The sequence below is a fragment of the Humulus lupulus genome, chromosome 8, assembly GCF_963169125.1.
Source record: "Humulus lupulus chromosome 8, drHumLupu1.1, whole genome shotgun sequence".
In the NCBI taxonomy this organism is placed as follows: Eukaryota; Viridiplantae; Streptophyta; class Magnoliopsida; order Rosales; family Cannabaceae; genus Humulus; species Humulus lupulus.
Genome location: NC_084800.1, coordinates 67,391,144 through 67,406,281, shown reverse-complemented (window position 1 = coordinate 67,406,281; position 15,138 = coordinate 67,391,144). Strand labels below are relative to the sequence as shown.

Sequence of the window (15,138 nt, the reverse complement as noted above, 5' to 3'; positions counted from 1 at the left end):
AAAGAATTCACATCATCATTAGAGTCATCAACATGCAAGTTCATACCAAAGTATTTTTCACAAAAATCAAATAAGTCATTTCCATCATTTTCACAAATACTATCTATCATGTTAACTTCATGCACTTCTTCACACTCAACAGATTTAACCACATTAAATACATTCAATTCAACAGTCATATTTCCAAAAGATAATTTCAAAACACCATTACGACAATTTATGATTGCATTAGATGTAGCTAAGAATGGTCTACCTAAAATGATAGGAATTTGAGCATGCATATTTTCCACAGGTTGAGTATCAAGAACAATGAAGTCAACAGGAAAATAAAATTTATCAACTTTTATCAAAACATCCTCTATAATGCCTCTAGGAATTTTCACAGAACGATCGGCTAATTGAAGAGTTATAGAGGTAGGTTTTAGCTCACCAAGACCTAGTTGCTTATAAACAGAATAAGGCAATAAATTCACACTAGCACCCAAATCAAGTAAAGCTTTGTTAATAAAATGATCACCAATAATGCATGAAATTGTGGGACACCCAGGATCTTTATATTTAACAAGACTCTTATATTGAATAATGGAACTAGCTTGTTCAGTTAAAAACGCCTTTTTAGGAACATTAGTGTTTCTTTTAACAGTACAAAGATCCTTCAAAAATTTAGAGTAGGCAGGAATTTGTTTAATGGCATCTAAGAAAGGGATATTGATACTAACTTGTTTAAAAACTTCTAAGATGTCATTATATTGGCCGCCTTTTTTAATTGGAAGTAATCTTTGTGGGAATGGGGCTTTTGGAATAAAAGGATGGATTGGAGTTTCTTTGTTTGATGAGTCATTGAGATTAGAACTAGAAGGCTGACTCTTTTCTTTTTCTTTTTCGTTTTCAACCTCGGGAATGTAATCGGGTTTGACAATTTTCTTTCCAGACCTAAGAGTTGAAATTGATTTGACTTCTCCATTATGACTAGACTTTCCTATCTCATATTGACCTTTTGGATTAGGGATAGGTTGACTAGGGAATGTTCCTTTTTCTCTATCAGCTAAAGCAGTGGCGAGTTGTCCTACTTGTGTCTCGAGTTTGGTAATTGATTGAGATTGATTTTGTAGGATTTGTTGGGTGGATTGCATAAATTGTTGTAAAGTATCTTCTAAGGAAGGTTTTCTTTGTTGCGGATATGGTTGATTTTGTGGGGCATGAGCTTGGTTTTGTGTGTTGTATTGGTGCCCTTGATTCATTTGGGGTTGGTTTTGTCTCCATGAAAAGTTCGGATGGTTTCTCCAATTTGGATTGTAGGTGGACGAAAATGGGCTATCATTTGGTTTCCCATAAGAATGAAGAGCATTGGCTTCCTCAGAAAAGGCTTCTTGGTAGGAAGGGCATGATTGGGCATTATGGCAAGGACTAGAACATATAGAACAAACATCTTTTCTAGGTTGAATTGGAGAGTTTATAGTTTGGCTTATGGCTAAAGCTTCTACTTTTCTCGCTAATTTGTCTAAGGATGTTCTTAAGTCTAATTCTTCTTTTACTTCATACCTTCCTCCTCTTTTTGGTGAATTAGTTGACCTAGACCTAGGATCAAAATAATTCCATTGTTGTGAATTGACAGATAAATCTTCAAGGGCGTCCCACGCCTCTTGTCCTTGAAATTTTAAAAATTTTCCAGTATGCATAGATTGAATCATTTGACGATTAGAGGGAGTCAAACCATCATAAAAATATTTTACAAGTCTCCATTTTTCAAAACCATGATGAGGAAATTTTAATAATAAATCTTTAAATCTTTCCCAACATTCATAAAACTCTTCATTATCTTTTTGAAAAAACTCGGAGATTTCTCTCCTTAGACTATCAGTTTTAGACATAGGAAAAAATTTCAGTAATAATTTATTATAAAGTTGATCCCATGTAGTTATAGACCCCGTGGGAAGGGAATTTAACCAGGCTTTTGATTTGTCTTTTAATGAAAAAGGGAACAATCTTAGTTTGACCGACTCATCAGAAAAATTTTGAAATTTAAATGTTGAGCAAATTTCTAAGAAATCTTTGACATGCATGTAAGGATCCTCTCTATCTAACCCATAAAAAGATGGCAATAATTGAATGATTGCGGGTTTAAGCTCAAAATGAGTAGCAGAAGTAGTAGGTAAAACAATGCATGAAGGAGCATTAGATGAAATAGGTGCAAAATATTCAAGCAAAGTTTTTTCAGGCACAACATTTTCATCAACAATATTAGCAATAGGTTCCATGATGCTCAAATTTTTACTAACACTTTCAATTTCAAACAAAGATAAACGTCTTTTTACTAATCGTTTTTTAGAGTTACGTTCCCAATGATGCATACAATTTTTCACAAACAAGGCAACAAGGATAATCTCAAACAAACAATTTTCTGATGTGGAAGATCAGTTAAAACCGCAACCACAGAGCATACTTAGAATTTTTAGAGATTTCACAACAATATAATTCTTATGGTTTACTTGTCCCCAGGCCTATTTGATTCCACTTACTCGCGCACTACTAACAACTCCCCGAGGTTAATTAGTAGAGGCGGATGGGAATTTTGGTCAAATTTCCTTTAAGCAAGAATTGCTTATGGTGAAAGGACAAGATTTAGGTTTCTTTTTTTTTTTTTTCAAGTATTTTTCACAATATTACGCTAAAATATTAAAGAAGACAAAGAAAAATAAGGCAAAAATTAAATAAGACTAAAATTTAAGCAAGAGTAGGGAGGCATAGCATGCCATCAACCATAACAAAATTAAGGTAAAAACTAGGAGGCACAAGTGCCATCAACTTAAACATAAGATAGAGGACTAGGAGGCAAAAATTGCCATCAACTAGCTAGGAGGCAAAATTGCCATCAACTAGTAATTTGCGGAAATTAAATAAAATAAAAATTACAACAAATGTCAAGAGGCACAAGTGCCATCAATTAACAAAGATATAAAAGAAATAAAATTACAACAAAATTATAACAAAATTAGGAGGCACAAGTGCCATCGACTATAAAAATTAAAAGGAAAGATAGGAGGCACAAGTGCCGTCAACTAAAAAAAGAAACAATAAATATAAATATAAGTATATTTTTTTTTTTATGGGTGGTTGAACCGTCCCAAATTTCTTTTTATCTTTTTTTTTTTTTTTTATAGATTTATATATTTTTTTAGTTTTTTTTTTTTTTAGTGCAAAAAATTAAAATAACTAGTAGAAGAATTTACTAACCTTGAGATAATTTTCGTTTCTTTTCTCTTGCAACTCCCCGGCAACGGCGCCAAAAACTTGATGGACCCAAAACGGGTATGTTTAAAAATTTATATATCGCAAGCGCACGAATCGTCCATATAGAATAGTGATCGTAAGCAAGGATGTCGAACCCAAAGGAGTTGGCTAAAATCGAAAATGAAACTATTTTAAATCAAAAGTAATAAATTCTAACCTAGTTCCAAAGATTGATGAGTTTTAATGAACATAAAATAAAAGATTGAAAAATAAAGCTATTTAAGATAATGAAAATAAACCAATAATGAGTTGAAAATAAGTATTAAAAGAAAAGATTATTAAGATACTAGAATCCACAAAATGTAAGTTTAATAATATTTATTAGTATATTGATTCCCAAGTTTTAGTGATAGTTAAAATAATTTAAACTATCATTTTTCGAAAAAGATTTATAATTTTAAACACAAATTTCTTATAAAAAGATAGGATTTTTCTTCACTTTTCAAAATTATAATTTCAAAGCATTTAGTGTAAATCAATCTAATGAAATAACAAATAAATCAATGAACATTATTTATAAGGCAAAACATAATATTTTTGTTCTAAGCATGGATGTGTACAATTTAATGACACATCTTACAAAAAGAATATTATGTTTATGCACTAATGAAGAACAAAGTGTAAATATGTTCTAACAATCTAAAATACAAGATATTTAAGATGAAAGAAATATATGTAGAAGAAAAATCCATAAACTTTGTTGTATTACAAGGGAAATCAACATACAACATAAATATTACCTAGTTACAAGTTGCTTCATCATGATCTTAATAATCTTATGAAAAAGATTAGAAGCACATAACTAGCATAGAAATTACAAAATAAATGACATACATACTTGCAAAATGCTCTTGAAAAACCCAAATGGAAGAGAGAATGGTAGAGAGAAAATGAGAGAAAAAGATGGTAACCAAAAGAATTAAGCACCCCAAAAATGGTCTTCAAAACCCTTATTTATAGCCAAAATGAGATTATTAAAATAATCAATTTAAATTAAGTAAATTGATTAAATTAATAATAATATGGTAAATAGGGGTAAATTGTAGGAGTGATGATGATTTTGGGGTAAAAAGTGTGTAGAAAATGGGTAAAAAGGTGGCATTTTAGACAAGGGGACAATGAGCACATTTATGGGCTCAAGGGGTGTATGGACAGCAGTGACAGGCGGCTGGGGCACGGCTGGGAACCGTGGGCTTGGACTGCTGAAAAATGGCAGCTGGGAGCAGCTAGGCGGGCCGGGCCTGGTTGGGCTGCTGAAGGAGGAAGGCCCACGTTGGGCTGAGATGCTGGCACGTTGGAGCAGCTTGTGGTCACGCTGGGATGGGATATATGTTGTGGATATATGGGATTTATGGGATATATGGGATTTATGGCCTTGGAGCATGCGTGTGGATATATGTTGATGTTGAATGTTGAATGATATAAATTGAAGGCAATGAATTGATGAAGCTCCTTGCTGGGAAGGAGCATGTGGGCTTGGGCCCATGGCTGACAGTTTTCAAAAATGCCACTTTTTCTTCTCTTTTTCAGCTTTAAATCTTTTCTCTTCTTTTCAAAGCTAAAAAATACAATAAATTCCCTACAAAATAAACATAAAATAAATCATAATAAAATATTTTCAATTATAAAGTAAATCAATTTAATTTTTTTGAAAATATTAATTATAACTTAATTTATATTTAACATTTAATTTCAATAATACAACATTTTTACCTCAAACTAAACCACAATAATTCAAATAATTAACTACAATATTTTACAACAAAATAACTATAAAAATACACAAAAATCTATAAAATCAAAATAAGACTAATAAATTCAAAATTACTTAAAAACTTAATAAATCAATTAAAAACTCAAGAACTAAGCAACAATTAGCATATAAAATATGGTAAAATAACTCTAATTTGTAGAGTTATCAAAAACGCACAAAAATGAATTCCAACAATCCAAAATTTCTTAATTTTTTAACTAAAATTTTCAAAAAAACAATAATAAATTCGGTTTGGTCAGTTTAACCGACCAAACCGCGGTCCAAAACGGTCGATTTTTGGATTGCACCAATCCGGACCGAAAACCAAATTTTGGATTTTATCTTATGAAAAAACCGCCCAAACCGACCGATGCTCACCCCTACTTCAACCCTTGTTTTGTGGGTATTGGGCCTTGCACATTACTATTTTGAGCCTTAAAGCTCATGTTTTTGTGGTATTTTAGAAAAGGGAAAAATGACCATACACCAAAATAGCTAGGTTAATATTAATAATAAGATTTGATTTTTCAAAATCACATTTTATTATTAATATTTCAAAATTGTTTTGTAAACCCCATTTTGTTGTTTAATTTCTTTTTAGTCCTTTTTTTCCCCTCTATAAATAAGGACTATTTCTTCACAATTAGTATGTAATTTTTAGAGTAAAAAAACTATAGCAAAATTTCTACTCACTTTCTTCTCATATTTTCTTCTTAGAATTTTGTGAGAATCACGAGCATAATGGCTTAATCTTCCTAGGAAGGTTAGGGATGATTCCATATGCTAGTGATGTTATTTTGCTACTTTGATTTACTATGTTCTTAATGTAATATATTTGAGTTATTTATGTTCTTTCATCTCCATCTCTATCTTGTTATCTTTATTTACTTATGCTAATAGTATATAGGATTAGTCATGCTCTTGCTATGTGCTTCTAATTAGTAAAAGTAATATTGATATATAATTTTATGTCTAATCTTCTATTGCATTATTGTTTTTTGGTATTTTGTCATTTTTAGATTTTTCATAAGATTAACATTGTGCTTTTAAAGTAAAAAACCTTATAACTCAAATTGACTTTTGTTAGAAAAGAATATGGACTTTAATGTTAGATTTTCCAAGTAAATGTTGGGATGTGTGTATTTTTGTAAATCAAGTAACCAAGTAACTAAACAATCATATGGATGATTCTTGAAACCTTTCCATTTCTCAAACTCTTGATTACATCTTACATTTATTTCACTTATCTCATTTTATCATTTCATAAAAAAGACAACACTAAAATCTCAAATCTCTTTTCATTTCCATTTTTTTATTTATTTCTTGTTACTAATTTTTTGTGTTATTTTCTACTAATCTTTTGATTTTAGGTTGCCTCCTTGTGGATCGACCGCCCGATTATACTACAACCACCGCTTAGTGGTTGTCACGATTTGGGCGTTAAACATCTCACATAAAAGCTTCTTTTGAGTTATAATGGTATTAAAAAGGGTTTTTTTTTAGGAAAAATTACATAAAATACTAATTTTCGCTAAAAAATTACGTTTTTACGGTCAAATTTATTTTCTTTCAATTTTACGGTTTTAAGAAAAAAAAATTATTTTTACGGTTTTGTCTTTTTTCTTTTTTATGTTGTTTTCAAGTTGTTTTTCTTAAAAACCATATTTTTCGTATTTATGAAACTTTGAAAATCGTATTTTTGAAAAACTTGAATGCGTATTTTTAAAAAATAAAAAACGTAAAAAAAGTAAAACAAAAAAAAATGTATTTAAGAAGAAAAAATCTTTTTTTTTATATATAGAGATTTTAATAATATTTTTTTAAGGCTTTACTACATAGCAAGGCCCACATTTGGCATACTTCCACAAGCCCAGTTTCCCAAGTTAATACCAATTTTATTCTAGAGGAAATTACATTTTATATGGGATTTTAAATAGAGTATGCAAAAATATGGCTTTTTTTTTTAAAAAAAAAAGTTAATATATGGCTTTTTTAAGAATTTTCACTTTTATGGGTTTATTTTCCCATATTTTTGTATAAAAGTTGGTTTATGTCATAGTTTTACTCTTAATCAAATTTGGAAGGGAGTGTTTGTAATTTGATTATTATTTTCTTAGGTTATTTGTTTTTTTAAATTGTTTTTATATTACTAATTTTATATTAAAATTTTCTTTGGTTGTTTTGCAAATTTTTTTTTTTTTTTTTTGTAATATGAATTGTTTTTAAAATTATTATTTACTTATTATAAACATGTTTTTTTAAGATTGTAAAATTTTTTTTTCAAATTCTGGGTAGGGTAACCAGTTACTTGATTGATCTTAAAAAAAAATATTAGAGCTAGGTTAAATAACATGCACCAGGAGTGGTAACCAGTTATCCTAAGATGGGTAACTTTCTGCCATAAAAGAGGTAATCAGTTACCTAAGAGGGGTGACGAGTTACTTATATTAAATATGAAAAGAAACATCAAATTTGAATGAAAAAATATAAGAACACTTTATAAAAAAAGGAAGAAGAAGTAACTATGATTTTAGTAACATAAGTAACTAGTTACCATGAAGAAACAATAAATATACACACACCAGAACGTGAAAGTAACCAGTTACCCTCAGAAATATACACACAAAGAATGTGAAGGTAACTAGTTACCCATTCACGTTTTTATATTTTTATTAGTTTTCTTTCCAAATTTTGGTATTCTTATAAGTGTTATAGCAAAAAGAAAATGCTGAAAAAATTAATTTGAATTTTTTTTACATATAGTGGAAAAAAACTATAAAAAAATTACAATAATAAAAGATAATAAATAAAAAAATAGTAGAATAATTATGTAATGTTAAAATATATGTGTGAAAAAAATGAAGAAAAAAAAAGAAATAGAATGAGAAAAGAATAAGTACAAAAATGAAAAAAAAAACAAAAGAAATGATGAATGAAAAAAAATAAATGAATAAATAAGAATGAAAAGAAGAAGAAGAAGAAAAATAATGGAAAAATGAAAAGAAAAAAAAATTAATGAAAAAATTGGTAGAAAAAAATGAAAAAAAATGGAAGTAGAAAAAAAAGCTCATATGTGTGAAAAAAGAAAAAAAAATGGAAGGAGAAAATAATAAATATAAAAATGAAGAAAAAATAAAATGAAAAAAAAAACTGAAAAAATATGAAAAAAAAAAAACAAAACAATACAAATGAAAGAAAAAAATAAATAAATGAAAAAAAGAAGAAGAAGATTGAAAAAATTGAAAGAAAAAAAGATGAAGGAAAAAATTGGTAGAAAAAAAAAGGAAAAAATAGAAGAAAAAACAAGTAAAGAAAAAAAATTAATAATAATAAAAAATGATGGAAGAAAATAAAAAAAAATACCTTTAAAATAAAAAATAAAAATAACTATAATAAAAAAATGTGACATTTTCATATTTTAGTTAGCTACTAATTGTGTTTCTCATACTTTAACTTTTTCTTTAATAAATTTTCCATACAAATTAAGAAAAGTATAACCTCCATATTTTTGCAATATAAAAGCCATATTTTTTAAAAATTCCATTTATTCTACCGTCCAAAAATGGTTTTTAAAAAACGTTAAATTAATAGTTACTTAGACAAAAAAGGAAACAAATGAAATGTGTAAAAGCTACGAAACTTAAAATTACAAGAGTTGTAGTAGAAACAAAGATATATATATATATATATAACATGTGAAATGTAGTAGTGTAGCAGGTAGCCAGGACGAAGAATGTGACAAAAAGAATATGGTTTTAAATATGATATTCACTAATTACAAACCAACCCAATCAATTGAGATTAATATTTGTGCTATTTTGTGAACTATATTTTTTGCATACACGATAGTGAAGTTCAGAAATTGCTTACTCTTAATATTAATAATGGCGTACCAACTTAGTCATTGGCGTACCAAATTGTGTTTTGGGCTTGCTACACGACTTCGGGATTCTTGAGCTTCTTCAACAAATTCTCTTCTTCCTCTTATTTTATATTAGATTTTTTTTTAAAAATATTATTTCAATTATAAAAATACTAATTACTCATCTAAATAATAAAAATATTTAATTGTAATGATTTAGAAGTTTACAACACAAATCTAATATAAAATTAAAAACATAAGTCTTAATAATTTGTAGGAATCTAACATAAAATTACAATAATACATCATAATTAAATAAAAAAAATTTAGTACATCAAATATAATATATGTAAACAGTAAATGTAATAAAATATAATATATTTTAACTTTAAAAAATATATATAATATATTTTTTATCTGAATATTTATTGAATTATTATTGGATTGGATCGGTCGGTTGGATCCATTGTATTTACATATCATCCAAGAACCGACCGATCCAATATTGGATTTTTAAAAATGTCATCCGATCAAATCCAATCATGATTGGATATCTAATTTTTAATGCAGCACTCTACTATAGTACTACACCTTGTTAGGTTTTCATAGTCACTTCGCTTTAATATTCATTGGAAGTCTAGTAAGATTTTCAACCAACAACCACAAAGTCACTAAACCAGAAATCACAGATGGAATTGGAAGCAAGCAACTTGAAATCTGACCCCATACCAGAAAGAAAGGGATCAAACAATTTGGATTTTCAAGAGCTAAATGAGTGAGATTAGAATGAAAAGTCCAATCTAAATCAGGTTCATGAAAACTCGACTTGGGCTCCCTAGTATTAGTAATAATCACACTATGCACAGCCTTTAAAATAAAGATTAGTATGACCTTTAAAGATTATGGACCGACAAATTGTCTAATTAAATCTTGAAGTGATCGAATAAGTTGCACTAAGATATGATGATGACACTTTATGTTTCTTATAGTTATTTTTTTTAGATACACATTCACTTGCTAGAATAAGTGGTCTCACAAGAGCAGACAAGAGCCCAGAGCTGGGATTCAATTTACCTTTATATATATGTATAAAGTAAACGACAAAATGAAGATACTATTTAGTGGGGATTCAGAATATTGTTCCAAGGGAAAATTTTAAATAAAAATCCATCACAAAAGACTCGTATTGTTCCATTATGATCACAGATAAACGAAATTTTTGAGGACCATTATCAGAATATAGAGCCAATAAACAGGGGCCTTGTTTACAGTGAATCAAATTATGTAGTCCACTCTCGAGGCACATTTCATCATATTCTGCAACTCATTCCACCCTTGAGAGAGAGAGGCATGATAATAGTTGTGGATGCACAATGGATAAGCAGTTCATCTTTCAACAGAATTAATTTGAGTATAGAAAGATAAGTTGATTACAATCAAGTTATACAGAAATAAAAGATATGTACTATTATCATGTGCAAAATTCAAACAACAGCATCTAATCTAATCTAAATGGGTCAAAGTTTGAAACAACTAATAAAATCACTAGCTAAGAACATAGCATATCTCAAAGATGAGAATGACTTGAACTAATCATTACTTTGTAAAACAACACTTCACAATTGGGAGTCAAAAGGCCTATTATATTTGTTGAAGCAACTGATTAACATACACAATTTCTCGATGTATTTGTGTTAGAAAGAAACCCAAAAGAAAAAAAGATGTATACAGTTATCTCTACATATGATTAAGAAGAAAAAAGAAAAGCCATATAGAAAGAAAAAACAATTCACAAACCGGGAATCATAACATCTATATTTACTATATATCACAGAGGGTGAGCTATAGAGCAGTTCTTCCAAGTTGGGCATATGTAAGACAATTCAAATCTTCACCTCAAAGAGCATATCTCACTCACCATTGCTTACTACGGTTCTGTGCATTTCAATCCTGTTAAGTAAACCTGAGATTGAATGACTGTTCGTCCGATTTTAAAACCCGGAACCACTGTGAAGCCTACCTTTGCCCTGGATTTTGGCAACAACAATCGCTTGGTGACATCTTCCATGTATACCATCGAAAAGTCTACACCTCTTTCCACTTGAAATATCTCAACTATGGGATCAAACGAAAAGGCCAACTTGTGTAATGTCCATATTGAGCTTGCCATGTTTACATAGGCCTCATAGAACACACTCAATGATCTCCATGAATTTAGTACTACTTCTTTTCGATCCATATCACTGAATATCGATGACTCCATGGTGGGGTGGATAATCTCTTGATACTTGCTCTCACAAAATCTTGAAAATTCGCAATTTCTGTCCCTGCTCAGCAATTCCATTGGATTGCTCGATACGTGTTCGAGTAATTGCTTCAGTGAAGTACTTTTCTTATCTAAATCCAAATCGTTCTCGACATGGCCATTACACAAATCTCCATTATTCTCACCCATATCTTTCTCAACATGTCCATTACACAAATCTCCATTATTCTCACCCAAGCCAAAGCATTTGGAGTTAAAATTTCTGAACATTCCCATACATACATAGGAAAAATATGCATATCGATTATGTGCTTTCTTAGCATAATCAATATTGGGATGAACCAAATTTGCTGCCAAATCCAAATCCCACCCAGCTCCCCTCATTAACTCTATCAAAATCTTGGTAAATTTATGAGTTAAACTACAAGCATCATGTAAGACAGAATCAAACACTTTTAGAGACAACAAAACCTCACGAGACGAATTCAAATTACCAGATAATCTCTTTGATAACTTCAAATTAGACTTGTGAATCTCATCCAACTTGTTCCTTAGCGCCATAACTTCGTTGTCTTTTTGATCCATCTCTACTTGTAACCGGTCCGAAACGGTTCCGAGTACCCGAAGCTTGCTCTGGTTCTCCTCAACCTGGGCTTCCAAGCAAGACCTGATGGGCAAATCAGTCTCTAACTCAGGATTTCTACAGAAATCTACATAGAAACGTTTGAATTCAGAGAGCCTCTGAAGATGGGAGACGAGAGCTCGATCAGCAGCCTTGATATTCTCTTCAACAAACGGAACATGGGCAGTCTGTAATTGAAGGTAAGATGCTTCAAAAGAGGAAACCGTGGCGAAAATCGACGAAATCAAGGTCTGAGTCAACTGGGTATTGATGGGTCTGATCTGGGTCCGGCTCAAAGACGTCGTTCTCGCAAATTCGCCATGCTTCTTCAACTGGGTATCGCTCGAAAGAGACTTAGTGAGTTTCGACTGTGGCTGTGGCGGAGAGAAGTCGAAAGCTGAGTCGGGTTTAATAACGACAACTTTCTGGTCAGTAATTACCTCTTCGGAGGAGTCGAGGAGTGAGAAGCCATCAGCATCTTCCCCTGCTTCTTCTTCGGCGAAGAATTCGAAGGTCTTGGCTTTGAAAGCGAGAGCAAATTTCTGAAACATTTCAGAGATTTGTGGAGGTTTTGACGAACCATCTATTTCAGGCATTTTCTTTCCTTTTACTTATTCTTTTCACTCTGAGAAAAGAAAATTACAAAACAACATATGCAGAGAAGGAATAATAAGGAGAAGAAGAAGAAGAGAATTCGTGGGTTTTACTTCTTCTTCTTCTTCTTCTTCGTCTTGAACTTGTGGAAGTGCTTTGGAATGTCTTCGAAGGAAGGTATTGGGCTTCGTCTTCGCTGCAATTTTCCTTTCCTTTTTTATTTTTTTAATTTAATTTAATTTAATTTAATTAATTCTTATTCTATTTGATTCTACTCAGCTCTCCTAGTTTTATGCTGACTTTTTTTTATGATAATTTTTTTAATATTAGCAACGGTAATAAGGAAACTACTAGAATGACAGGGTGAGCAGTCAATTTCTATGACCGACTCACTCATTGGTAGGTAATAGGTATACACATACACACCACAGCTGAAGCGGGTTACGACTTGTGATATCCATTTTCAACTATTTGGAAAGAAAAAAGAATGTTAATTTTCTTTGAGTCAACTATTTGTTTCTATTTATTTGTTTTTTTCCTGTTTGAAAATATATTGTTTAGGAATTTGAGTCAAAGTACAAAAATATATTATTTGAAGTTGTTATTTTTTTTTTCTTTAAAAAAAATGATTTAATCACTATAAATCGGAGTGTAGAAAAAAAAAGAATCATTCTATTTAATTAACTTATTTTTTAGCCCAAAAAAACATGCAAATTCATCCATGAGATGCTTTAAAGGAAAAATTGCCAATAAATAAAAAGAGTTGCCTCAAAAAATAATATTTACAACATATAAAAAATGAATTTTTTTATTTATTTAATTAATATTTTGATAATGAAATAGAGAATCACGTTCGGTAATTATTTTTTTATTTTTAAAATTTTAATTAAAATTTTCTAAATTTTAAAAATTAGATTTTCTCACTTTTAAAATTTTTTTAAACATAAATTTCTATGTTTCTTCTTTCCCGTGATGATGTCCATTTTTCTCCTCTTCCTTGATCCATTTTTTGTATCCTCGAAGCTTCCGGAGATAAAAGTGTACTAACCCAAGCTCCCATCGCCATGGTCGCCGGAAGAAGTCGATCCCCATTGCTATGGTTTTTGGCGAAGAAGTCGATCTCCATTGTCATGGTTGCCGATGAAGAAGTCGATCCCCATCACAATGGTTACCGGCGAAAAAGCCAGTGATCTCATTCCCACCAGCATAATCTTCTGCGTTGCATGGTGCTGGCCATCACCATGGACGCCGGCGTTTGTTTGTCGGAGTTCATGGTGCAGGGGCTGTTGAAAATATGGCAAAGTATTTTTCATTTTTTAAAGACAAAAATAAAAGTTATTACTGAACAATGTTTTAATTTTTAAAAGTGAGGAAACAAAAATAAAAAGTTTATATTTAGAAAAATAAAAACTAAAGGTTTTCCGGAACATCCCCGTAGTTTTTTTCTTTTTATTTTTTATAAAAACCTTTTTATTTAATTGCTTTTTTAACTACTTATTAAGCTCTTACTTGGCTCGAGAACAAGTTCTTTTTCATAATCATTATTATTATTATTTCAATAGCTACCTTAAGGCTGTGCTATCATGTCGGTACGACCATATCATTGAAAAAGATTGTGCACAATCTTTAATTATTACTGTTTTCTCAACATATATAAAGTTGTTTTGCTTAAACACAACTAAAATCAAAATATTATAAAAAAAATATCAAATAAATAAATTTAATTAATTAAATGAAATAATTAATAATGCACGTATTTATTTAAAATAAAAATGAGGTCTACATCACTATATGTTGTTTTTTATAGAAAATATTTTTACAGTCAAATAAATGTTGGTGTTAAATTCAGTCAATTTTTTTGTTTTGTTTTGGTAATGGCACATATAATAATGTATAAGAATATTAATTATAATCTATACTATGCTCCAAAGTGGTTTTTACATTCCAAGTTTCCCATCCTGTGAATAAATAATATTGTGGGTCTCCTTAAGAATGCAATCATATATCTTTATGTACCTTTTAAAGTGTGTTTGTGATACTTTAGGCAGACAATTTTAATGAGTCGGTGGTTCACCTTCACCTTTCAAAGCTGGGGTTTTAAGTTGTAACAAAATAACAATAAATGTAAAAAAATCGATAAGCAATTTACTGTTAAAGATGTTAATTTATTACCTATGAGGTTGTGTAATTGTGGTAAAAAACTTGAAGAGACTTGAAATTTAGTAATGGGATCTAAGCTTGTTTAGCTCTAATGTCAAGCCACTCCCATCAAAAAGTACAATCAAAGAGAACTCGTTACTACTAAGTTGACTAACGGCATAGGGACAAAAGCCAAAAGCAAAAAATGAGATTTGTTGTTTGGTGAAAAACATGCCATGATTGAGATTTATGTGGTTAACCAAATTGATTAACATATATATGGGTAGGTTTAGTGGTTGTTGACAAAAGATCAATTTGGGGGTTATTCAACAAAATTATTATATAAAAACTATTACCAAATCTCTCTCTCCTTAAAAAAATAAAAGAAATAGTGTGTGGGATTTCATCTTTTCAATATTTTATCCTTGTGACTTGTCATTATGGATTGTATATATTCCTTTTCATGTATTATATATGTTTTATTTAAATTTGATTATATATCATCTACATTGTTTAAGCAAAGTGAATCTATATCGTTTAATAAAGTGATAACATTTTATATGTACAATGAAATGAAATGAAACGGGTTGATTGCACATGGAATGATATAT

At 30.0% G+C, this 15,138-nt stretch overlaps 1 protein-coding gene and 1 non-coding gene across 2 annotated transcripts; one reads left to right on the top strand and one right to left on the bottom strand.

The window, feature by feature from the left end:
• The first annotated feature begins 1,749 nt into the window (after nt 1-1,749).
• Nucleotides 1,750-1,856, top strand: LOC133798880 (small nucleolar RNA R71). Its single transcript, XR_009876096.1, has one exon. It is a non-coding gene; the product is annotated as a small nucleolar RNA R71 (small nucleolar RNA).
• Nucleotides 1,857-10,528: 8,672 nt separating this feature from the next.
• On the bottom strand, nt 10,529-12,631 carry LOC133797636 (protein GRAVITROPIC IN THE LIGHT 1). Its single transcript, XM_062235610.1, has one exon. The coding sequence runs from the start codon at nt 12,388-12,390 to the stop codon at nt 10,834-10,836; it is 1,557 nt and encodes a 518-aa protein (XP_062091594.1). The 5' UTR covers nt 12,391-12,631; the 3' UTR covers nt 10,529-10,833.
• Between the last annotated feature and the right edge of the window lie 2,507 nt (nt 12,632-15,138).